The sequence below is a fragment of the Aethina tumida genome, chromosome 7, assembly GCF_024364675.1.
Source record: "Aethina tumida isolate Nest 87 chromosome 7, icAetTumi1.1, whole genome shotgun sequence".
NCBI classification, from domain to species: Eukaryota; Metazoa; Arthropoda; class Insecta; order Coleoptera; family Nitidulidae; genus Aethina; species Aethina tumida.
Genome location: NC_065441.1, coordinates 10,656,192 through 10,683,843, shown reverse-complemented (window position 1 = coordinate 10,683,843; position 27,652 = coordinate 10,656,192). Strand labels below are relative to the sequence as shown.

The following is a 27,652-nucleotide window of genomic DNA, read 5'->3' as shown; positions in this document are numbered from 1 at the left end:
ACATAGTCATTAAAATCAGACATTTAAGAATAAATTTACTCACCATAATTTGAATCTGTGTCCAGCAGGATTCTTTTCTGATCACTGACTTCGGTCCCTCCAGCGGTAACTGTACCAGGAACGGTCACTCTTGGTGGCTTAGACACTGGGTTAACATCGGTCAACAGCTGTTTTTTCATCTCTGGCTGGTTCCTCATCCCAATATACTCCTCCAAACCATCACTGTCATCATTTCTCTTCTGATTATTGGCATTATTGCTGCTCCTCTTGCAAAAACACACCAAGATCACTATGATTATTATGAGTGTCACTACAATCACAACACCTAAACCTATAATCAGTCCTAAATTTATGTCCAGAGGTGCTTTTCCAATACTTCCAACGCCTTGAGTGTAACTCAACGATATGTTAACTTCGTCCTGTCCTCCAGGATTTTTCGCTAAACACTTATAATCACCACGGTCCCTGTATGTGAAATTTATGATAGTGATGTTGTTGTATGAAATCTCCCCCGACGAGTTCTTGTTAACGATATATTTTTGCTTGGTAAGTCTTGGATCTTTGTCTAATGTTCTGCCATTAGGTCCCACCCAATCAACGTCTGGGGCGGGATTTCCCGACACTGCACAAGTCAGAGTTACATTCGAATCCTGTACTTGGATAATTGTATTAGGAGTTGGATACGATATTTTTGGTAGACATGCAAAAACACGTTTTATATCCCATTCTGCGTTCTTGTAAAGTTCAGGTGCGTCGCACAAGATACTTTCAGTGTTTAGATTATTTTCCTGTACGTGATTTTTGAAAGCCTCTAGATGACAGTCGCAAACCCAAGGATTTCCACTTAACTTAAGACTATTCAATTTAGGCATAGTGGCGAAATCCAAAGACAGAGTTTTTAATCTGTTGTAGTCCAAGCCAATGTGTTGCAATGACGGTAAATTCTTAAATGTGGATTTATCTAAGACTTCGATTTCGTTGTGATCCAAAGATATTCTTTGTGCGTGAGTCAAATTAAAAAACAGTTCACGCTCTACAGTCTTAATCTTATTATAACTAAAGCTGATGACTCGCAACTTGGATGTCTCCCTAAAAATACGTTTACTTAAAGACACCAACTTATTTCGGGATAAGTCGAGTTCTATCAGCAAGACTAAACCATCGAAGGCCGTATCATGGATTGATTGTATACTGCAATTCTGAAACTTTAATTTGTGTATATCCTTAAGATTAGCTTCTTTAAAAACGTTCCTGCCGAACTGGGTCAAAGCATTGTTCGAGAAATCTATTTCTCTGATTTCGCCCGAGAGATCCTTGGGTATCTCCTCAAAATCATTCGAAGTGCAGTCTGCAGTTTTTCTACCGCTGGTCCAGATACATTTACATTTGTTGCATTGTTTAGTCCAGTCCGCGTTTTCGGCGTGGGCGATTGATAAAAGGGTTAACAAGAGAAACAGTCTGGAGGAACATGCCATTTTGGTCCTAGTGGAATTGATGGGACTAAAAGCTGGAACAATATAATTCAATATTAGCAGTTGCAAACTTAAATCAATATTTAAATTTAAATATAAATAAATTTGTTTTATTACTATTATTACATATTAAATTAAAAAAAACAATACTTTTTAAAAAAATATAGTTATTTCCTTCTTCAATTAACAATGCCGACGATGTACGCGTGGGAAACATCCCGTGTTATTTTCTTTGCCAGAGTTAATTTTCATTTTATTTTGTTTAAAAACAAAGTGGGTCAGTTATTTTCGAGCATTGTACGTTCGAACATTGTACGTTCCTACCAGAACCAGTTTGGCTTTAAACGACTTCTTTTTTATTTTTCGTCAATTTCAAACATTATGCACGACGCCGTAATAAATTGTTAATTATTATTTTGATATTTAACGACCTATTCTATGGTTGATGGCATAAATAATAAATATATGTTATGAATTATAGTTGTCGTGTTTTATTAGAAGTATTTTTTACTGCCGACATTATGTGCTTTTAATTAAAACTGGAACAATTAAATTTGTACATGTGTGTAAATGGACGTGATGATTTATTAAATTATTAATCATTTTTAATACTTGCGAATGGTCGTGATTTATTGTTAAGATTTTCTTATCTTCACAGTGTCGTGTATTTTATAACGTACTTTTTACATGGAAAAAATCTCTATTATACTTTATATTTATAATTTTTAGTAATAAATTAGAATTAAGAATTAAAAAGAACAAAAACCTTTTTAAACTTAATCATAAATACTATTTTTGTTTATTTATATATTATACTTGCCATATTTAAAAAAAAAAACCCACACAAATTAAAATGTGCTTTATGAATTACCTCTCAATTATCTTACATAATCATGTTTCATGATTAACTCAATTAGATTTAATAGGGTTTTATTAATTTCAAAATCAACTGCCAGTATTAAAAAAGAATACCATTCACAATTTATTAAAAATATATTTAAAAAATAAACAATAATATTCTTCATGAGTTTTACAAAAGTTGAATTTTAATAAATGTGAATTTAATAAAGTATCTTTTGATCACTGTTTTTATACATTTTACATTACAATTTGTAAACTGAAAATGAAATATACCGTTGATAATTCTTCTGAAACACAATATCCGGATGTAATGACGTCAATTATTCACAGGTCGTAAAATATTAAATTTTAATTTGAACTGTATAAACTTAAACTCGATCACGCTTCCCTAATTTAATAACAATACGTCATTTGTGGGCCTGAACAATCAACTTTTCAACTGGCTTACAATTTTAATATGCAGGAGAATTTTAGGCGGTTCACAATTATGTGCAGACACTTATTTCATACAAGATTTTAATTTTAATTCCTCAATGTCTGCGTTGCAAATCTTTTAAGCCGCGACACAGAATGTTTTCTGCATTTTGGGTTTTTGGACGTCTGCCTCATGCGCTTAAAACCCATCCAACTCTACTCGTAGGTTTTAATTCAATTAATTTGGCTTTGTGCACTAATAAACATTACAATTACATTTGCTGTGTGTGCATGTGAAATAAAGAGGATTATTCCTGTAATAAAATTTCTGAACGGATTGCTGCAAGGCGTATGTGAAAGAGGAAATGAAGTTGTTCATGTAAACTTTATTTACTTTATTTTGGAAAACCACTAAAGTTTTATAATAAATCAATAAGGTTATATTGCAATACTTTGTTGCTAAATAAGATTATAATATTTTCAATGCGAACACAATAATACTTTACATTATTAAAACAATGAATGTGAATCATTTTCTCACTTACTTTATATTAGAATACTCAAGTAAATCTGTAGGCTTGCTCCAATGGAAAGTAGCATTAGCAGTATTAGAACAGTGGTTTCCGTAATTAATCTTTCAGATGCAACTTCATCCTTGAATTGCAATGCATTCGTATTTTTTTGCAGTGGGGAACTAATCAATCTTGTTCGCAGGAAATTTATGGATCAGGTCGAATGAAATTTACGGGCCATTCCCAAGGAATTGTATTCGATTCTAGGTTTTTGTTTAATTTGAACCGTCCATAAATCCATTTTATATCCAAAATAGCGAATTACACGGAATGTTTTGTATTTGTGCTTATTTGTGGCCTATTTTAAAGTAAGACATGAAAATGTATTAGAATGATTATATTAAATAAAAAATGGTGGTTACGATGGATATTACAAATAAAATGAGTAAATTTAAATATTAATTTTAGCGGTAATTAAAGTACAATTATTTTGTTAGAATATATGACAGCATAAACATAAACATAACCAATTCTAAACTAAAATTACCTTCGTTATGTAAATATTGACCTGATTTTTAAGTAATAAACAAAAAATATTTTAAATTAATCGTTAATAACTATGAAAACAATAAAATTTTTATCACCATTCTCTCCAAGAAAAAAAAAACTAGTTGAAGTACCAATGTTATATTGAAAAATATAAACATTAATGCAAAATTTAATTAGAATGACAACTTTTTATAACAACTTAAAGTAAGATAATGTGATAAAATATCGAGATATAAATATTTTAATTTAAAAAAAAAATCTTGGTACTGATTTGGATTTACTCGAACCATAAAAATAAATTACTATTATTCGCCTACGAAATTAAATTATTTTTCATTTTTAGTTTCTTACTATTTGCTGCCATTGCAAGAATGTGAAGAAATCTAATTTAGTTTTTGTTCCGTGTTTGTCCCGATAAAATCTTGTAATCCCGTCTGATAAGCAGAAACTGCATACTAAAAGAATATTATTTGTTCGTAGTCCCACTTCAGTTCCGAAACAGGAAATTGAGCGGCAAGTTCTTCAGATCGTTATCGTGTAGTGACACTTCCAGTCGCTCCTAACATGTAAATAGTCGCACACCTCCATAGTGAAATTGTTACCAAATCCAGTAAAGGAAATCCATTAAAGTGTATCGATTTTGTTATCACCACCGATCTCGTTATTAAATATTTTCTGTCTGCCGCGGGGTTCATTGTGCCGACAGCTGTCCAAATCATTTCAAACAAGGGTAAAATACATTGCGGGACGCGCTTTTAATCTGTTAACGACGTCTATGTACAAAAGATACGAGACGGTGGTATGAGCAGATATTCAAAAGAGTCAATTCGGGAATATGTTAAGGTTGGTTGATTCACATAAGCTGCATTTATCCAATCCATATTGGTACAACTCTCTATAACTTAAGCTTGATAAGGAATTATTATTCTAAAAAAATATAATTTTCTATTATTATCAGTATTATTTTATTTTCTTAAAAGATTATAATCCTGTATTTGCTACTGAATTATTTAAATAGTTTATTTTATATATTAAAAAGTATTCATTATTTATTATAAATAATAAAAAACTTAAATACTTATGATACTTTTATTTTATTTGATTTTTGAGTAGAATTAATTAAAATTTGAGAAAATTAATTAAAGTCGGATTTTTTTAATGTAAGCAAAGTTCTTGAATTTGACATATGAACCAAAGAAGGTTGTACGCAATCCAGTATTTATATACAAAAGATAAGACATCTCTTAGTATCTCATATTGTTCAATCTTCAATAGTCAGATAGTCGAATTTCTAATAAAAAATAAGAACACACTGTTTATGTCATGGGTTGTCGCAAGGAGTCACTTTATAGCTGTTCAAATAAAGAATATATATTTTTTTGTGAAATAAATTATTCCTGCAAAATAAATATTGTGAAACATGGTGTGGCATACGTTTTAAAGCAAAATAAGCAATTTATTTTACGGTAAATTTACAAAGCGAAACCATCCGATTTTATAGTATATATAAGTGTGATTAAAATGGTGTTCGGCGCAAGACACCGCATAATTTACAATAAAATGAAAAACGCACATGTGGCCTGCTCGCAACGCTACTGATAATTCAACGGTTCCCGAAATAAATCAACACGGTTGCAGGCACTTGTGTCCGTAGCGCAAACATTACCGTATTCACCCCCTTGCTTTCTAATTGCCATGACCCCGTCTCGGCACCACCACTTTTGTGTTATTCAATTTTCCGTGGCTGCGTTTGAAGGTTAATTGTGGCTCCGTATCTCGCTTTGTTCATGTGTACATATGTGCATGTACAAGTTTGCAGGTAGGTTACAATGGTCGTGTTTTCTTAGGACTCAACGTTGCCGGAATTGAGTGCCTCCCCAGAGATTTCGAAACGTTACAATCCAGAGTGTACTTTCACTCGCTGTTTAACGAGAATTGAAATATGCATTATTGAGTATGTTTTATGGTTACTTCCTCAAATTCGACAATTCTTTTCTAAGGGAACCAGAAAAATCTTTCCAAATTGTGTCATATTCTGTTCAGTATTTTATTAATGTTTTATTAATAACAACTTTTTTGGTTCACAATTCGTAATTTTTTATATTTATTACATTTTAACAATTTTTGTGTATTATTATTTATTTTTTCTTACTCCGGATTTAAAACTTTTTTGATTGAAAAATGGTGTATTTAAATTTCTTTATGAGTAGAAGTGGTAGTGAATGGATTGAAAATGAGAGAATTAAACAATATCTCGTGCAAAATTCTAGTCTAACATATTTGGAAATAGATCAGTCATTAAACATCAATGAACCATTAAAGAGTCTCACCCAATTAATTTCAGTGAGTATAACATTTCAGGCGTTAGATGATTGCTAATTCTCTGCTTGCACACAACGCAAATGAGACTTTTATTGATAGTTTTGTAACAAGCAATGAAAAATGAATTTATTTTAGCCTGTATGGACCATAGATTGAATTAGGTAAATCTGATCAAACAGTACTTAAAAAGTGTCTGTTAACCTAAAAAAGATTTTGATGACAGTGTGGTGAAATTTCAATCATTAGACAAGGCAATTAAAGACATCTTCAAAATATTACTATTATTTATATTAAAGAAAATTATGTTATATATTTTATTGAAATTGGCCTACATCATCTGTTTTTCAATAGGTTAATGTGATTAAATAAATAATGAATTACTTCTATTATGTTGAACAGCAATTTACCGCTAATTTGTTGTAAACAATAAACTTTTATCGTTCTTATATTTTGTAAGTATTTGTAATTACTAAAATTTAATGGGGACAAAATTCAATTAACTATCTGAACTAGTTAGTTAGATTAATTTATCACTTTTTGTCTTTATATTAATTTAATTTTAATATTGAAAATCTATATCATATACAGTATTTAATTTGTCATTTTTAATGACGCAAATTGGTTGTGAAAAAGAAAAATCTATAATTCAATTTAATATTTATAAATATAAATATATTTCAAAGTACAAAGAGATTTTTTCTTCATAAGTGACTATCGAGGCAGAAATCAAGAAATCAATTTTAAGTTAAATCAACGTTATGTACGTAATTTTTTCTCTTAATTATGTAAAACATGATAGCTTTAGAAATAAGATTAAATGACTATTATATTCCATGTGAATTATTGTTTGCTGACAAAATGATTGTCAAATGGTAAATTAAAGTTTTATAAGGGTGGATATAAATAATATATTAAGACACGATGTTAGAACTTCATGATGGAGAATAATAATTTTAATTTATAAAATCAATTTTAGATGCTTTTTGAGGTTTATTTAGAGACAATTGCAATATAATTAATTCACAGACTGGTATATTAATAACTAAATGACGTGGGTGGTTATTAATTTATATTAAATATACACTACGAATAACAATAATAAAACAACGTATTTGTAAAATATTTTATAAAATACTTCAACATTTAGGCTTAAGATTAACAGAATAGAAACAAGGGAATATAAAAATATTTTTAAGAAACAAAATTTTCATTCTATTGGCCAACAATAGACGCCCGTTTCTGCGACGTCACTTTTGACGACACATAAAACCACACCATTCCGACATAAAAAGTAATCCTGTCAGCGACTGTCACCTAAGGTGTTGACGTCAATATCTCCCATCACGTGTTTCATTGGGATGTAGATTCCTTGTCGTCGAAGCCCACGGGAGGACTCAACCGACATCTAATTCCCCGTTCAAAATTTCAATTATTTGCGAAAAGCATCAGCGCGCGAGAAATATCGGGATTGACTGTTACACAATCGACGAATCCGGCTAATGGCAAATACTTGCTGCGAAGACCTCCCGTGAGGTTGGACGGAGGCTACAAGATGCCTATAAAGGTCCTACACGCGACGCCATTCGATAGGATTCGGACGCTTGTGACGAGTTCATAAAAGCCAAGTTTTTACCCATTGAATCTTTCATTTCTTATTCCTTTTGATTGCAGAAATTCAACACGTTCAAAAGCGAACTAACAATTAAATGTTACAATTGACATTTACTTGATATACTTGTTCTTTATTTCGCCCTATTTCCATCCAAATTCAATTTCCAAAGCCACTTGGCACGATCCGATCCCTAAAAGGAGCATTGTCTATATGCCATTGACGTCAGCCCTCCTCCAAAAGAAAAAACATTGCCATCTGTAGCGCATTTGTAGCGTATAGTTTGTCCCATTATGAATGATAATTCGTAGGAGACACAATGCGTCAACTCTTCCGTGCCGCGAACATCTGAGAGAGGCAAATAATTTATGGAGCCGCCATTCAACGGAATCGGTCTCGGACAAAAGCCTTGACTGATAAGACAATGGCAAGCCAAATTCTCAATTTGTATTAGGCCCCGAAAAGCGGGAAACGGGAAGACGCGATAAGAAAACGAATCGAACCATATCCTAAACTAATTCTAAATAAGATCGAATTATTTGAATTTAATTATTTTCTCTTTAGATTAATCAAAGATAATATTGTTTTAGTGTTTTAATGATGATGTTTGATTAAATATGTCATTAAAATTTTGATAATTATCGATATTTGATATATTCAAAAGTATTATTTTATATTGTAAAGATCAAGTCTTTCGAGACCATTGTTTGAGTCAAAGAGACACGAACCAGATCAGACCTCTGAAGATGTTATCCACTCTTGGTAGTGAAACGTTAGGAAATAATTCCACTAAACGTAGGCCTACACCAAATATAGATACTATTATATTATACTCAGGGTTTTTAGATGAATTTCGGGGAAATATTAAAACTTAGAATGTCGATCACTCTCATGCCATAAAATAAAGATCAAGCATCAAAATAAATAATTATCAACTTGATGCAATTATCCTGTGAATTTAGAAATTGCTTGTAAATTAATTTGAAACCTACAATATAATTTAACAACCGTTTTAACTCAATATTAAACAATACAAGACAATTAAATAAATAAATTAAATCAGTAGACATCAACGCCCCGTAAAATGGTGGCATAGTTTCTGTTTCAGACGACATCTGCTCTATTTGTACAAATTAAATCATGGTTCTGGAACTGTCGGGTGTTCGAGCTAAAACATTTACGAAAGTTAGTCAATTTTTATTAAGACAAATGTAACACGAAACTGGTAAACTACCGCAATGCATTAACAGTTGGAAACACTGTTTTAACTTTTGAATGTGCTCAAATTTCGAAAGTTATTGCCTTAATTACATCAGACTTGGGCGCGCTAAAACGTAAACGTTATCGACAAGGCTTTTAGAAACACCGATATCCCGGTTTTCGGAAGTAGTTTTTGGTTAATTGTTTTGTCACGAGAAGTTTTCCATGTCGGTTGCGTATTGTAATTGAAACGTAATTGCCGATTGGGAACTTTTCCAAGGAATTTCCTATTTATTCGATTTTCTTTTTAGAAAACTAAACAAATCTATTCGTTACAACTTGTCAATTAAAATTAAACGGCGATTAATTTATCTCCAGCACTTATGGATTTTAGTAGTTACGTAGAAAAGTTAATGTTAATAGCATAGAAACAATTTATCTTGATCTAAGTTTGTTGATTCTATTGCTCAACAAAGAGCACCCAATAATGATTGCAAACTCGTAAACTTTAGCTACTGCAAACTTCCCTCTTCCAAGACTCAATAAATTAATTCCCCACCTTTAATCCTATTATTCGTAAGGCGGATCGTCGTCGGCAACATTACGTCTATAAAGACCCCCGGATAAATTTTTTGAAAGTTGATTAACGACGTTTTAAATCCGACAAGAGTTAAGTTTTGCTACGTTTCTCCGCCTGTTACACGAAAGACGTCTTAAATTTCCATCCGGGGGGCGAACGGAAGGACTGAATGAAAGCTGGAAAGGCTTGAAAAGCGATGTTTAGTCAGTGAAACGAAATTTCCGATTTTTTATTTTTTTTATTTCCGGCATTGTTTTATTGACTAGCGGAAAAGTGACACCCGGTTTATTATTGATGTTCCGTAATCGATATCGTTTTGTTTCAAGTGGAATAGAGCAGCGAATGAGAAGGAATTTTCCCAGTTCCGATCAAATATAATGGGCCATAGAAACTTGATGGTATATTTAAACTACTGGCATTTACTTTTTTTGATAAAATGGAATAACAAAGCATTTTGTCATATTATCGAAGCGTTTAGTATGACCACAAAATGCTTCTAAAAATGTGAGCACTATCAAATTTAATTAACAAGTAAGATTAACACGTCTAAAAACTTCAAATTGAAGTGTCAGAATAAATAAATGTCCCAGATTTAAAATAAGTAGTAGATAATTATTAAAATTTAACAAATATTGATAATTATCCATTTTGAAAGTATTGGAAAGTAGTTTTTTTGCATAATTTAAAGATATTTTGAACAGAATAGAATAGAATATTATAACTAATCCATAAGTTTTCTTATAAATTATTAAGATAATATCTAATGTTTAAAAAAATCATTAAAAACAATACTATAAACTTTAAATATTAAATAAAATAATTCAGATAAAACATTAAGGACAATAATTAATTTATAAGAATAATATAATTCTTAATTAATCTTGAAATGACTTTTATGACAAATTATCAAAATTTCACAGTTATCAACATATTTGTCAGTGTCATTTATATTCAAAGTTATTAGGTTAGGTTAAAAAGAATTAGAACAATTAAAGAAATTAAATATAAAAAACTAATTATTATAAAACAATAACAAACAATATTATAAACTTAAAAATTGAAAAAAATCGATCTTGTTATGAATATTAACTGATAATTTTCAAGACGTTTTATTGATTTTATCGTAAGAGATCTTAAACATATAAAAAAGGAAAAAACAATTTCATGTGTGGATAAAAATACTACAGTATATTTTTTTATATTATTAATATTTCAAAATTAAATAGTAAAATAATAAAGGTCACCTATAGAAATAAATGACACGTTCGATGGTGAAAGAACATGTTGAGAACTATCAATACTTCAATTTCTCCAACAATACAACTTTAATAAAAATGTGGATAATTGAAAATGTGTCTTGAATAATTTTCATAACCGATGAATTTAGTGGCAGCTGACAAAATGAACTAAAAAGGAATGCAATATTCAAAATCAGTTTTTTATGTAAATTATTCTGTGCAACAGCGAATATACAACATGTTTATGGCGCATTGCTTTTTTCATTGTCGTTTGAAGTCGACAAGTGACGTAAAAATTAATTGGAATTAATAATTACATGCTTTTCACCCGATACAAAATTGAAAACATCCTTTGCAGTGCTTAAACATAATTAATTTTAAATTATATTGCACGAATCAGTCTTGTCGGTTTATGGGCAAGTCAATATGCTATAACAATAAGTGCTGGGTCCATATCGTTCGCTTAAATCTCGACTTCAAACGAATAAATGCGAAGGCATCCGAAAGCCGACCGCGCCATGCCTCCGGGCGTTCAGCGGCTCGAGGGATTTGGACCGGGGCTGTCGACTAAAAACTGCGTCTCCAGTATAGCAAACCGTAGAATATACAAATTTATCTTGGTAACTCTGGTGGAAATGAGTAGGTATTTTGTAATATGCGAAGTAGATATAAATCTGTTTTGGAGTAGGTGCAGGGTTATTAATTTAGGTAACCTAAAATTAATTTCTAAAATAGATATGATAAACAATTTTATAATCTAATTACATTCATTAAATTATTTGAATGTATATGATTTTACATTTGTTACAGGACTTATAGTCATCTTCGAGTACATAACAAAAATTAAGTATTGTTTATGTCAACAAAGGAAGAATCTTCGTTAAATTGATGACACGGTTTATGAAGTTTTTTAAATAATAATAATAATTTTAATAAAGAGATATTGAACTGGAATACTTTTAAAACATTATCTACAAACTGTGATATTTTATAAATAAATTTGTCTTTATAATAGCAAGTGTTTTATTTTTCAAATTTTGAAACAAATTAGTTAATAACAACACAACGTAACCAAGTAATTTTTTGTCACAATTTCTTTGAATAATTTTATTTATTATATATATATATATATATATATATATATATATATATATATATAATTATATTATATATATATAATTATATTATTAATATATAATTATATTATATAATATTGTGAATTTTTCTCTATTATTTTGTTTATATCTTATTTATATCCACATATTATCAATTTTCAAATCTATCAAATTAATCAAAATTAATATTCTGTTTACTATGCAACTATGCAATTATTTATGTCCACATTTTAAATTCGAACATTAAAATATAATATTAAAAATTACACACAGGCCTGTAAATATATGTGATACAAAAAACGTATATAAAATTAAAATATATGACTATTATTATCGTATATTCAGGATATATTAAATTAAAAAGTTAATTGATATTTGTTACCTGTTTTACAATTATCCAAAAATGTGGAACATTTTGGATTATGTTCTTTGTTTTTAACGGAAAATCGGAGCAGTTTAACCTTTTTAATTATGGATAGAAACATTCTTTATATTATGGATTGTACCATTAATCCATTACAATTAGCATTGTAATAAATATTTTATTTTATATACATAAAAAAACTATGTCAACTAATAACTACTAACACAAATCTCAAAAACCTTGCAATCAATCTATTTCACATTTTGGGTGTGCATTAATAAGTGTTTGATCTATGACATGACATAGTTTTGAAGTCATAATATTCTTTAATAACAACAATACTGGTCAAACTTAGGTCATTTTCTACCATGTTTGTACAACAAATTCTAACCTAACCTAACCTAACCTAACCTAACCTAACCTAACCTAACCTAACCTAACCTAACCTAACCTAACCTAACCTAACCTAACCTAACACATACATCTGTGACATCGAGATTAATTTCTATTTATATTTGATTATGTACTAATGATTAATCAAAACTACTATTGTGTATCGTATTTATTATATTTGTTTATATGATAAAATGTGATTGGTTAACAATAAACTATATGACATAAATAAAAAGTTTAAACTGTATACATTATTGTATTTTTAATATATATTACTGTATTATACGAATTTTTGGGTGGTATTTAAACTTTTAAACAATATATCAAATATACTATTTGAATTATTTATTACATTAATTAATTTACAATATATTTCATGTATCTTGATGAACAAAAATAAACAATATAAAATAAAGAATATAAAAAAATATTACTAAACCAATGAAAAATCAACATTACTTATTCCAAAATATTTTCAAAACATCTATGGCTTATGAGACTGTAGTTTTTTAATTCAAAATAGTTTATTTTTATTGGAACATTTTATTTAGTGAATCCAACATCCAACCTCACTAAAATGTAAGATTCCTCCTTTTTAATACAATAGCAATTATATTTTATAATTTTGTATTTATATATATTGTTTCATTTTAGTTGTTATTTATAGAATTATTTTGTATTATGTTACATTTAAGTTGTTATTTATATGTATTTTACAATATATTTTGTTCAAAAACACATTTAATATTAATATTTTATTTTGTTTAATATATTATTATTTTTGAATTTATCTGTTTATTTTAATTATACATTTAACTTTTAATACGAATACGATATGGTAAAAACTATCGTATGATAGTGTATAATTCTTAATTACCAACATATAATATGATAATGGAGTAAAATACCTTTAGAATAAATATATTAGAATTAGGACAACAATTATTATACGAATTAAACAATAAGAACTGTAACTATAAAAAAGTTTTTGATATTAATATTCGATTCAAAATACATAACGTGAACAAGCAATATTCTTAATTTGTCAAATTTAATGATGCGAATCTGTTGCAATAACACACTCGCCGCAAGCGAATATAGCCTTTGAAGGATGCAGATCTGACGCCGACCGTATATACATGAGATCTCAAATGCGGTCCGGTTCCATACAAAAAAATTTGCGCACGAACTGAATGTTTATTTGATTTTGTGGCGGAAGCGCACAAAGTGCGATTCCTTTTCTAGTAACTGCCGCTCTTAAAAACATTTTAAGTTGCGCATATAATTCATTGACAACTATTGTCAAACAGTTTGTTCAAAGTAGTACTTACAATCCCTTAAATATATACCGTCAAAATTAATCTCTATTTATATTTGTTTATTAAATTTAGGTCAAGTTGCATTACGAATGATTTCAGAACTACTATTGACTAGAATCCACATGATTAATAGTTGGCAACACTTAATTACTAGCAACCGGGCTCCCGAAATATAAACCTTAAATAACGGGGCGCTCTACCTTTCGCGCGTTAATTTTGAATGGGAACACGAGAACTTCGGGCGCGTACGGGTACACTTCGCCTTTACTCGGATGATACTTTATTCGAATGATATGACACCTAAGTGCTGGGGTGGTTATCTATAGAGATCTCAACACAATTACTACAACACAGTTAAACTAAACTCAACCGCTTGTTCGTTGCAGATTGAGACCACCATTTAAAACCATTATTTACCGGTGACCCGTGGGTCATTGTGACGAAAGCTGGGACTTTTACGATTCTGAAATGCACATTGGATTGCTATCCGGTGCCGACTGGCTGCACTGTTCGGGCGCCATGGCGAATCTATCAGGGAAATTGATGTACAATCTCACACGAAGATTGACCTGCAACGATCCTGAATAAAACATAATGGTGCAGAGTGATAGCGGCCGATAAATGTCATGGATGAGCGAGTAGATTTTTATGCACAATACTTTGTAATCAATATTTGTGACAGAATATTATTTTGTATAATTATTCAAAAGCAAAAAAGATATTGATGCTTGTAAAATTGAAATCACTATTTCAAATTTTAAGATAATCAATGAGCAGTTTAAAATTAATCAAAGACTTCTTTAAATTGATAAATATATTTTACTTTTATATTTTTATTTTTTTTTACTATTCTAAATAGCTGATTTTTCTTGAAATAGAAAAATATGGAATGCATTATTGAATTACAAGGAGACTATGTAGAAAAATAAATAAAAAATTTAAGAAAAATGTGTTGAATCATTGTCAGATCGGTAACGTTTCAGACAACCCTCGTATGTAATATATATATAATATTGTGAAAACTAAAATGGAAATGTGGAAAGAGCATTAACCAAGCACAATTGGAATATTTTGTAACAGAATTGTATTATAATTTATTTCTAAATGCATTATAAATGAGCTGGAAAAAAGCTTTTACAAAATAGATGTTAATGTAGAAATATTAATCATACTTGGCTTTTATTTTTTTAATATAAAGTGATTATGATATTATTTATCAGCACAAATCTAGAATTAAAACCACGGACAATGAAATATTATAAGCAAGGTTCGTGAGTAAAACAGTCTGCACTAACAGATTATCGAAAGCCAATAAATCTGTCTGTTTATCAAAGAGCATTTAAATTCTAATAATAGACCCAGACCGTTGTAAATTAGCCATCAAATCGCTTGGAGAAAATGTCGTGAGGAACGCAGTCGATAAACTCTGCGCACATATAGAAAATTTTCCAATATTACACGCACTATCAAACCCGCCTATAAATACTGGCGTGCCTTCGTCTCGGTAAACTATTAAATGAGCATCAAAATAAATAAAAAAACTTATAAATTTAGACGTGGCCGTAAATTTTCGGGTAACTCACCTACAATGGTTTACAAAATATACAAGCAGTCCATCTCTCGTTGTTCTTCAACCTTCACATTATGAACCTGGAAAAACAATAAACTTGTTATGGTTCGATGAAAGCTATGAAAGCTCTGTTATTATAGCCTTAGAAGCACATCATCAATAAACAACCAAGCTAAGTACACCTATAAAATTTAATAAAGTAGTAACTAATTTAATAATAAAAATGATGAGAATTATTAGAAAAATGAACTTGTGTAACAAGAAACGGCAAAGTACTTTGTTCACTAAATATCACCGATTAGTTTATTTTTTAATTGGTAGAAAAGTATTTGATCAACATCTTTCTAGATATGGGTAATTCTACTACTTCTGTTACTATTTATTGGTATCAATTAAGCAATAACTGTTTCCTGGAGAAACTAATCATAATAATAATAGAATAAAAATAATACCGATATATAAAAAGAACAAACTGATAACATTATTGTTGTCGGAGCAAACACAGCTAACTTGTGATTACTAGTCAGCATCCAATTGTAAAAACAATAATGCGTCAAAACAACTGGCGGGTACAAACCGGGTGGAAACAGTACGCAACACGGATTGCGTAGTAAAGTCAATATTATCAAGGTATTCTTGTCCTCCAGGCAACGTATTCATTTATCTGTATTTTGTTTTTGTATAGGAAATCAGTAACCAAGAATATTTTTTCTCGGTTTGTCGATGAAACAATATCGAATTACGAGATCACCATGAATATTTATTTGTAAAAATACGATGTGGTTATACTCTGATTGGGATACTTGTTGTTTGCTTGTCGTATTTATTTCGGAATTTTTTCCTACCGTGCTTTATTAATATTTACATCAAGTTTATATCTCAATCAGCGTTATCGCAGGGAGAAATTTATGAATGCCGGTTTTTCAAACAGCAGGGTGTGCGTTTCTAAATGGGAATAATATTTTCACGACCTTTCTCAGACAAGGTCAGTACAACGAATATACATTTATAAATTTAACGTCAAAATATTTTTGGAAGAGATGACCTGCAATAATATGGACTAATAATGTAAAATTCCTGCAACTTTTCCCACCATTAATAATGAAACCGTCGAATAAAATATTAAAAAAACCAAGTCGATTTGCAAATTCCCGTCGAAAGCATGGAAGAAGAGGCACCTCGGAATATCTGATTTCGTAGTCTTTATCATGCAAATCGTTCTGTTTTACAGAATGTCAAAATAAACCCGAAGTTGGCACTGCAGCGACTCAACTTTAAAACAAAACATTTCGGATTTGAGCCAGTCGCTTGTAGGTGGCATTGTTTTAATGTGTCAAAAGAACTAGTGCTCAGTTACTAGACACTCCAAAACGAATTTGCACACAAATAGAATGGTAATAGGAAGAGGAATTGGGACTCGGGAGCCGCTCTCACGTCACTGCCACGTGTCACGTGTTAATTTGCCTTGTTCCTGCAGATCTTACCCTCATTCATTCCGCTCTGCAATAGCTTATAAATTCCCTAATTTCATTTAGCGGATTCATTCTTTAGGGGCGACTGTTAAGCGTACCATTTCGTGATTCATCATATCATTCTTAAAGTAATGATATTTTATTAAATGCTTAGGAAATTTTTCTACATTTAATTTTATGAGGTTGAAGTCGAAATTTTAAATTATTACTTAACCGTCATATATAAAATATAAAAAATAAAATTAAAAAAAATGTAAATAAGTGGGAAAAATGCATTTACTAAACAAGTTGCTTTAAACGACTCCTGTGAAATGCATTCAAGATTAAAGAAAAATGTACTTTTAATTATTTTGAAAGTGATTAAAATTGTGCTACCTTTTTGTGATAAATGATTTTAATTACTTTAATTAAATTGGATTTTTCGACTTGTGAATATAAATTTTATCATTCCCTTTAGAGAAGTCAAGACATGATTCATTATATTTTTCATATATATTAAAAAAATTATACTCTCATGTAATATTTTCAAATATTTAGAGAAGAACAAAACGACTAAAATCTAAATCTATACATTTTTACATTAACAGGATCAAAATTTAGAAAATATAACAACTAAATAATAAAAAAATAATAATATAATATTATTAAAAAAAGTAGTGTTAAACTCTGCAAATGCAATTTGTAAATGTTGAATTACAAAACTAAAATAGTAAAATAAAATCTAATCCTAATCTAAATCCTTGAATTAAAAACTAAAATCATATATCACTTGTTGATTGAAATTTACAATTTATTATTGCCATAAAAATGGTTAATTCTCATCAAATTCTTAAATTTAGTAAATATGTATGCTTATTTAACTAAACTCGAATCTCGAAAGAATTTGAAAACAAATGTTGAAATAATTTTATTATAAGCTGAGTAATTCGAGAAACTTATTTCAATTATTCGTTAATAATATTTTACATAAGTTCGATACTTTTCCATGCAAAACGCGTCTTTTCAACAGACAAACGAAATCGTCCACACGCCTCCACTTGAATTTAATCAGTCCGTTACACCAAGACCGTACACATCGACCGGGCCCCGTTGCAACGTAAGATAAATGCAACGTTCGCCCGGAGTTCCATAAATTATGAAAGGAGGCCCCCGCACCGGCTGCATTATGAACACTCTGCGGAACTTGGTTGCTCGTAATTCGTTGCATACATCAAAAACGTTGCATGTTGCATCTTTTATCCGGGGGGTCGGGGTGAGTGTGTGTGAGGGCGTTAAAAACCTTCCAACGCTGTTTTAACGATTTAAGTTTCTAATGCGGGGGTTTATCTGTTGTATCGTTTTACTGATGGATAAGATGGAACCTCTTAATGCTTACTACAGGGGTTTGTATTGTAAATAAGTATCTTTATTATATTCAGTACAATTTTTAAACCTAAGGATGAACACTATCCACATCCACCGTCATAGTCAAATTTATGAACTGACAAGAATCAAGGAGAATCGCCTCCGAAAAATATGAATCTATAGACAATGATATGGGGTTAGTTTCTGGGATATCGGTGGGACAAAAAAAAATTGATGGGATATTAATGTGCACCAAAAACAAAAAAAAAATCTGGTAAAGTTAGGTTAGGTTAGGTTCATCATCTTGAATGATTTGGTGCATCCTAATATATATATATATATATATATATATATATATATATAGGATTAAATAACAATTAAATAGAGCAGAAAATAACAAATAATTAATAATTAGTACTGTAGTTACGTGTATCTATTAAATTATATGTAAAATATTATTATATGTAAATTTGAAAGACCAACAACATATGCAATGTTGATTTAATTACAGTTGTATTGATTGTTGACAGATAACAGATTCAATAAATATAGTATTTCCCATCAGTTTTAAACAATTGAATAATGTAATCTATTTAATAATATGTTCCACATTTGTGTTTTTTCTAGTTTAGATTTTTGTTCATGTTTTCTATCGCGTGCTAAATGTCTAGTTCCAATTTAAATATTAACTACCCAAATATGCTGTAATTAATACACTCTAGCGATTTATTATGAAAAATATTTTGCCAGTTATTATGCGATTGATTTCGGATGATTAGTTATCATTTGAACATGCACGTTTATGATGCTTATTGCAATCAATACGATGTCAATTAAACCAGTAATGCACATTTTCGGGTAAACATTGAAAAATTTACGTTTATCAGTGCATAATGTTTAATAGTCACAGTTTCCAGTCAGTTTTATGCTTAACTGCAGATTTTCAGGGATGCTGAAAATCAAATCAACACATTAAAACCAAAACGAAATTGTTACTTTGTTATCGAAATGAAAATAAGTATATTCCATAAACAACATGTAGATTCATTTTAGTGAGGCAATTGCAATATTGAAATTTTACTTGTTTAATTTAGAAAAGTCACGTAGTAAGTAATGGAGGTGGATGGTTTATGTTAGGTCTAGAAAGTACGTATGCATATATTAAATGATATATGTTGGCTGAGTTTCCTATTATTGCCGCTAATTTTCCGTGTAAATCATTTTAGTGGTAGTATTTAATTAAACCCGCAGAAATTACATGCTTCATTCTGATTTATATTTATATAAAGCTAATAGCTGCTGGCGATAATTCACTTCCATCCATATGTGACCAACGTTGGAATAAACTGTATATCTATTTGCTTTAGTGTGGAGTGATTATTTAATTACACCTTAATTTTACTAATCAACCGTGCTGAAAGCGGAATTTACTAACCACTAACGTTTTCATTTTGACTAGCGGAAAATGAATTTAAACCAATGAAATCTATTTAACTGTTTTATAATACTTTTATTTTAGTTTGTAAATAAAAAAAAATATTTAATATTCAAGTTTTTTAATTATTTTTCGTAAGATACATTTGCATATTTGTCGTGGTTATTTTCCGAGATTTAATTAAAATGTCCAAGTATTAAAATCTTAAATACTTAGCAAACTGTAATTTACTCCACCAAACTTACAATCTTATCTCTTTAATGTTTTAAAATGCAGATCACATTCACACATTTAATTAAAATTAATAAAAAATTGAACTTTAAAAAGAACTTACAGAAATTCAAAATCATAAAAATAAGTATTTTATTTATGCCAAACAGAGAAGTTTAAATATAGTAGTTAAATTTGAAGTATCAATTAGTATATAAAATTGTGAATGAATCCAAAAATGATGTATTTACAAACACATTTCCTATGAATAAACTTAAACATATCTAATTTATATTTTTTCATCATGATAAAGCTTTCAAGTATGCTTCATTTAATCACATCTCACATTTCTGTCACTTGTTGACTTCCCAAATTAACAGCTGTGCCTTGTCTTCACTTGAACCTAATTGATGGGGACGTGCTTAAATATCGTCCATAACATGTCTTAGCACATAGAGACTATTAGTCCTATCTAAATTAGCTTGCGCTCCAAAAATACCACCATATCTCCCCCGGTTTAGGTCCCAAAACGATCAATCTCTCTAATTTGGTTTTATCTATTTTTGTGTTTAGATTTAGGGGATTTCCTTGGTGCAGTTTAGAAGGATTTAATCCTTTTTGGTATTGGATTTAGTATTTATTAGTCTTATTCAGCAGTAGAACGCTCATGAGAAAATTTTTACAAATTAATTAACTAAAATTCGTTGAAAGTGCTTAATACTGAAATATTTCATTTATTTATATGTATTTTTTTTTTTGGTGATAAATTCTTGACGTCTCGACTCCGTCTACTTTACTTATATAAATAGAATTCCATTATAAATTCCCGGAACATTTAATCGAAATTACCTCCCGTATAATAGACAAGAGGGAATGGCTTCATTCAATACCAGCTCCATTACCGAGACTTAATAGGCACCAAACCGCATCATCCTAATGCAGACATTTTTGCCTTCAATTTCGAGTTGGGATCTTAAAAATTCAATTCAATTAATTTCGACAATCACGTTCGTCAAATAATAAAAATGATGGACATAGCAACAGGAAACAATGCTCGGATGGAACAAAGCAAACGGTATTTTTCATCCCGACAGTTTTATGTTGGGATTAGTTTTGATGGTATTTTATTTTAGATGACGGAAACAATGCGTGTATATTATTGATCTGCCGGAATAAGCCGTATTTATTCAAAAGCTTCTGGAATGTGCTGTATTTTTCTTGATATAGCAAATATCTTTTCCAGCTTTGTTAAATAAAAAATATACGTCTATTTAAATCAAGTTTGGGGATATTTGTAATTTTGTTACTTTTTCTATAGATTATAATTAATATTAATTATGAATATTTTTATTTAACTACTTAAAAAGTTTTTATTATAGAAATTATGCTCATAATATATTATCTTGTTTTGTTTTTAAATTTTACATGGAATTTATTTTTGTTTCGTGCATTGGATTTTAGAAATTTTTGATTTTCTTTATTATTTTTGAAGAAAATAAAAGGTATCAATTGGGTGTATTTCTAGTTAACTAATTGAATATTATTAAAACAATTTTTTAAAATATTTTATTTATATTTTCTTAATATTAAATAAAATTATGTTTGATACTATTTTTATCAATTTATTGAAATTTTATATATTTTCTATAAATTATAATAATGTTAAACAATTAAATGGATATTATTGAATAAAAAAGTTGAATTATTGATAAAATTTTAATTATACAAATTATGCTCATAAATAAATATCAGCTTGTGTTGAGTTTTAAAATTTATTATTATTTATTATGGATATTTTTGAAAATTAAATTAAATGGTAATTATTAAAATGAATGAATTTAATATACAAAAATATACTAAATTAAATCCTTTTTAAAACAAAAAACATTTATTTTTAATGTGGAACTTAATTATATTAAAATAATCAATTTTTAGTTTAATTAATTTATATACTTAGTTATAAAATACTCTGGATATAAATCAAAATATAATATTACTAATTTATTAATAAATGAATTTGAAAGTGTTGCATAAAGTTTAATCTTAAACCGGGGCAAAATTTTATGGGGATACCATCTGGCCATTTAATATGAATTCAATCCCATAAACCTCATTTCATCTGGTTAAGCGCATTAGACGCATCGATTTTGCTTAGTCCTGGTGTTGGACCGAGAAATCCTTGTAACAGGTGCCACTGCGAGTGCCGACAACAGTCAATACAGTCCAGCCTTGAGGGATGCAAAAAGGAAAACATTGTTTTATTTTGTCGCTCAACAGTCCCGCAAGGAGGACGTGTCCGATAAGGTTTCGGAAAAGTGCGACGGGGCACATATTTGCGTTCGGGATTTTGGTCGCGTGAAATGACACACTTTATCTGGGCACTGAGGTCGGGTGATAAGCGACATGAAACTAAAGCACCAGTGTGATATTTGCAATAAACACAAAATTATTGCATGTCTCCCAGGGATATATAATGCGGCCGGTGGTCCGCACGAATTCCACGTTTTATTTTTTTCTAGCGTGCAAATAATATTATTTGGTTTAGAATCCCTCTTAAAATTTACGGGATTGAATAAACATATCATAAAAACTATATTTAGACATTTAATGTATTTGAATGGGGTTAAATAAATTTAATGTAAATATTATGTTTTGCCACACTATGGTGATGAATTTAATTCCAAAGTTCCATTACTAAATAAGCATTAGAGGTAATGTGAATACCTAATATTTGACGGTTATAATAATTATTAATTACCAAGTAGGAATTAATATTATTTTCAATATTATACGAAGTATTTTAACTAATATTATAAAAGAGTGTCCGTTTAATTAATTAATGTGAAGCTTAGTATAATTTTGTGCCTCACAGAGGCGGAACACTTTTACTATTATCATTTATCAATAGAGCGGACCAGTAACCTATTTTTATTTCAATTGTTAGCAGGTTAGTTTAATTAATGAAAGTAATGAAAGCACATTGGTTAGTTTAAAACAATTACCTTTATAATGTTTATACTTTACAAGATGTTCTAAGAAAATACACATGTAAGTAATTATACATCCCATAGATCATTAAGCAACAAAACATCTCACTGTAATTGTGTTCATTAAAACTTGACGTCGTACATCATGAGTTCTACCTTATGGCAGTAGAAACGACCTATTCCTACATCTAATAATTTTCCAGTTTATGAGTGTCATTTACGTTCGACAATGGATGGCATGTATTAACTTCGCTCATTAGAACCAATTATTGCAAGGCGACTATAGTTTCAAAGCTTTATACATTGAAACATTATTCTCTTGTCTCTAAAGGATGACACATTCGATGTGTCAATAATAAACTTAGATGCATTTATGTGTTGCATTAATTTCTCTTCACTGTTTATTCATTGTTTCAAAATTTTAGTGTAATGAGCTGATTTCCGCCAAACTTAGTGCATTAGACTGGATGATAAGGCATGTTGGAATACTGTCAATATTTAATACGATCAGTTCAGGTAATCAATTAATCATTCCTAGGAATTGCCTATCCAAATCAAGATCTAAATACACTTAAACAATAAATAATAAGGCAATTATTAACCCACAACCTATATTCCATAAACAGCGTTTGACTTGAAACAATTCAGAATTGATCTGAAACAAAAACAGACATTGTGGAACAGTTGTTCAAGTGAAGAACAATTTAAAACGTATTGGCGCAGACTTCCTTATTTGCGCCCCAATCAAGAAGCAACATCCTGAAACAACACCCGGTAAATATTGATATTGTAGAGAACGGCCGATATAAAACGGTTTTAAATTCGCTTTCGTCGGCTCAATACAGCGATAAAACAACAACAGGAAAAAAGTAGTCACACTGAAAGCACCAGCATCAGATCGGTTATCTCGAGCGGATGAAAAACGATTTATTCACTGCCATGCAAGGAATCGATTCATACGAAAACTTGTGCACTTCGGTGCGACCAGATGCACACGGATAGTTTGCATTGGCTTTGATACAGGCCGACATGGGACCTCTTTTCATACTGAAAGGAGCCGGGGGTTTCTGAAAAATTGCACGGTACGTGCATTGTACGGATGTGTGCTGGCCGATATATTCTTTGTGCAGGAACGGGATTATGTGCATTTTTCGAGGGGTATGCAATACGTATTATGCATATATTTTCGCCGCAGCCGAAGAAGTGCATTTCCGAAGGATATTCGACCGTTATTGTGGGATTTTGGTCTCATTTTCGCAATTCGACATTCCGAGAAGATGTTTCACATGACAGTCTAAATATTCGAATAATTCTAATAACAATATTTTTCACGTGAATGTGTACTCCGTCTAAAAGTATTTGAACTGCTATTTAAAAAAATTGTCAATCCAAAATATTACAAAAACGATTACATTATAAACAATTTATGTTCTATAATTCCAACCGATTGATTGATCGTTGCATGTGAATTTATAATACACTGAATTTGTGAAATAGTGTTTAAACATAAAAAAACTGAAAAAAATTGGACTGGTTAACTGATTTGCATATATCAAAATTAATTAAAATTAAAAAAAGATCATAAGGCATGAGAATAATTTAAATAATTCTTAAATTTGTTTTATTCTAAATTATAACAAATTAGTCTAAAAAGAAGTACGTGTTCATCGAATTTATTCAAACAAATTACTAACAAGAACTGTAGTAACCACCATTAGAGATTTATATAATGCTTTGTATTTGGAACTTCATCTTTATATATTTTCTATCTTCTCTTTTATAATAAAATTTCTAATCTTAGTTATTTGTCCGTAAAGATATCTCTTATCTCAAATTAAAGATACTTGTACATGTACGTCCTTATTTAAAAATGTTTTCCACCGATTTAACAATAATAATAAAACAAGTGCCCCAAAATATTTTGAAATTTGTAAATTACAGATTATTGGCATATTTATATGTCACAATTTAGTTAAAAAAAGAATTTAAATAACAGTTTACATAATGCATAATTTAAATATAATAAACCAGTGAATTTAATATAAAATAATGTGTAGTTTAAACTTGGTGATTTAAACTTCCGTTTTATGTAAGTGAACACTTCGTAACCCGCATCATAATGCCAGTTAGAAAATTACTGGACTCATCGTTAACTAAATATTTACTCAAAACAGTTAATTATAAATCTACTAACATTTCGAAAACCTATCGGCATGTGCAGTCAAAAGTTCAAAGAACCAATTAGCTCACTGTTTGCATATGGTCTTGTTTGTGTTATAATAAAATTTTCGTGTAAACATGCCGCTAATTTAGTCCATGATACGAATTCAATTTAATATGGGTGTAAATTAAACTAAACGAGTCAACGACACGGAGTAGACGAGTTAATTTCGTTTGGAAATTGCATTATGGACTGAAGGAAAGGGACGGGATGTGAAATTTAATCGAAAATTATTGTGTTTGGAGTAACCAATTATGAGTTTTAAATATATATTAAAATTAAATGGATAAATATAAACCAACTAATGCAGTTTTTTAAAGCGACCTGGCATTTTTCATTTATGCATTTAATTTAATTAAATAGAGCTCGAAACTTTATTACAATTCTGATTTGAATTTAACAAATACGAACAAACCCGTTTTAAAGCGAAAACATAAACAATCGCTTATTTTATTAGGGACCTATTTCGCTTTAAAAATTAAATTGAAAATTATTAAACCTTAAATTTTACAACTTTTCGTCTCTTGTAATAAAATTTCAAATACATGGCAAATTAGGACTTTTATAATCCGGAGTTTAAATCGAATCCGATTTCTGACATCTTGCCCCGAACAATATTTCTATACGCAAGGAAACGTTTTAAGCTCTGTAAAAGCTTCGGACGCTTATCGTGCCAGTCTTGTCTGGAGGCGTGATGAAAAAAGCACGACCGAAGTCCGTTTTATTTCATTCGTATTGACACAATGGAGAGAGGTTGTTTTTTCTTTCCGAATGTCTCACTTTCATTCCGGTATTAGGGTGGGATTTGACCGCGGAGCAAGAGTCCTCCACGGTGGCGCGTGTAAATAAAATAAAACGGGAAATAAGATATATTTCTTCCTGAACAAAAAGTGCTGCGAAATCTGCGAAAGTCTGCCGCACAATTGTACTTAATAAAACAAGGACTTTGTTGCGTTGGCAACCAGGAAAATAAAGAAATTTCATTTGTATTATCGTCCAAGTTTCCTTAACTCACAAACACTTCAGGAATAAGCCACATTTATTTTAATGGAATGTTGCTTTTGTACAGCTACATTACAATGTCTTTTGATTCGTAGTCATTGTTTTCCGTTTTGTATTCTTGAAAAACTAGAACTGAACGCAAATAATGATGTAAATATAAATATCATTTTATGGAGTATTTATGATGATAATGTGAATTTAAAAGTTTCAAGTTGGATTAAAAGGTGGTACAAAATAATTTTTAAAGATTTTATTCACATTTATCATTATTTTGTTTAAAGCCCTTTAAAAGTATGGCATCATTTCGCAATTCGAATTTTCGATCCTCTAAATTATTTTACTAATCCTCTCCCGAATCGGACAAATAACTTTTTTGCATTCCCCTAGATTTTTTCGCTTCCCAAGGGTAAAATTAAATTGTTTAGACGTTTTATCAATACCAAAGCATGCGGTCGGCGAACTTTTAAATATACGTACAATTAATTTAAATCGTTTTTAACTTGGTACGGATTAAAAGCACGGAAAGTTTTTAATTATATAAGTTGAATAGCGAAGTTAAACGGGGTCCGGTTTTGTGTCGGTGTTAAGCAACCGAATCAATTGTCAGTTTGTTGGTTTTTTTTTTAATTTGCTTAATTGCCTACTTTCCAGCTAAATTTACAAATTTACTGCGTTGGTAAAATGCTTTTAAAAAGCGGAGTTTCCTCATTAATATTTTTGTATCTATTTGACAAAACACAAAAGTCAAATGAAACAATCTGCAAACAATTCAAAACAACATTTGCATTTGCGAAAATTCCTTTGTAATTTATTTCATTGATTTTTTTTAGTTAATTCAAATTGTTTGCACACATATTGAAACGTGAAATATGATATATATATATATGGTTTATATATTAGAAATTTATTCATACTTACACATTCTTTAGAAAATATTTTCAATTGTCTCTTTAAATGTTTTAATTATAATAGTGCCCCAAAATATATTGATTTATGTTGAAAATCTAAGCAAAAATGTTTGTAAATACATAGCTCACATGATATAATATGATTAATATATACTCTATTGCTAAAATAATCGATATATTATTATTTTGAAACACACTGTACAAATTTTTAGTTTTTATCTACTGAAAACTCATGAAATATGAAGAAAATGATATCCAAATGATCAATTTTAAAAATAAAATCGTTATTTATTTTTTTATATTATGGATGTTGAATATTTGATTTTGACGTTTACAAATATTTTCAAATCATATAGAGAACTGACTGTGTTTACAACTAAACCTTCTAGACTCTTTTTAGATAGTATAAAATACTCAAAAATATATATTCCTTAAAATTTCGAGATTTTTATTTAAAATGGAAAAAAAAATATATCTTTGGTTAAAATCAATTTGTATTAATTTTATATATCCTCTATACTAATAATAGTAATAATAACTTTTACATTAGTAAAA

At 29.6% G+C, this 27,652-nt stretch overlaps 1 protein-coding gene and 1 long non-coding RNA gene across 4 annotated transcripts in view; one reads left to right on the top strand and one right to left on the bottom strand.

Moving 5' to 3' along the window:
- The window catches only part of LOC109595842 (amphoterin-induced protein 2), a 72,637-nt gene that overhangs the window by 8,255 nt on the left and 36,730 nt on the right, over nt 1–27,652 (bottom strand). For all 3 annotated transcript variants that reach the window (XM_049970148.1, XM_049970150.1, XM_049970149.1), the window contains 2 exons: nt 15,532–15,598; nt 44–1,507 (listed from right to left, as the gene is read on the bottom strand). In XM_049970148.1, coding sequence (XP_049826105.1) covers nt 44–1,475 — 1,432 coding nt within the window. In that variant the 5' untranslated portion in view covers nt 1,476–1,507; nt 15,532–15,598. The remainder of the gene's footprint in view (nt 1–43; nt 1,508–15,531; nt 15,599–27,652) is intronic.
- Nucleotides 11,216–11,771, top strand: LOC126266310 (uncharacterized). Its single transcript, XR_007548728.1, has 2 exons — nt 11,216–11,396; nt 11,568–11,771. It is a non-coding gene; the product is annotated as an uncharacterized LOC126266310 (long non-coding RNA).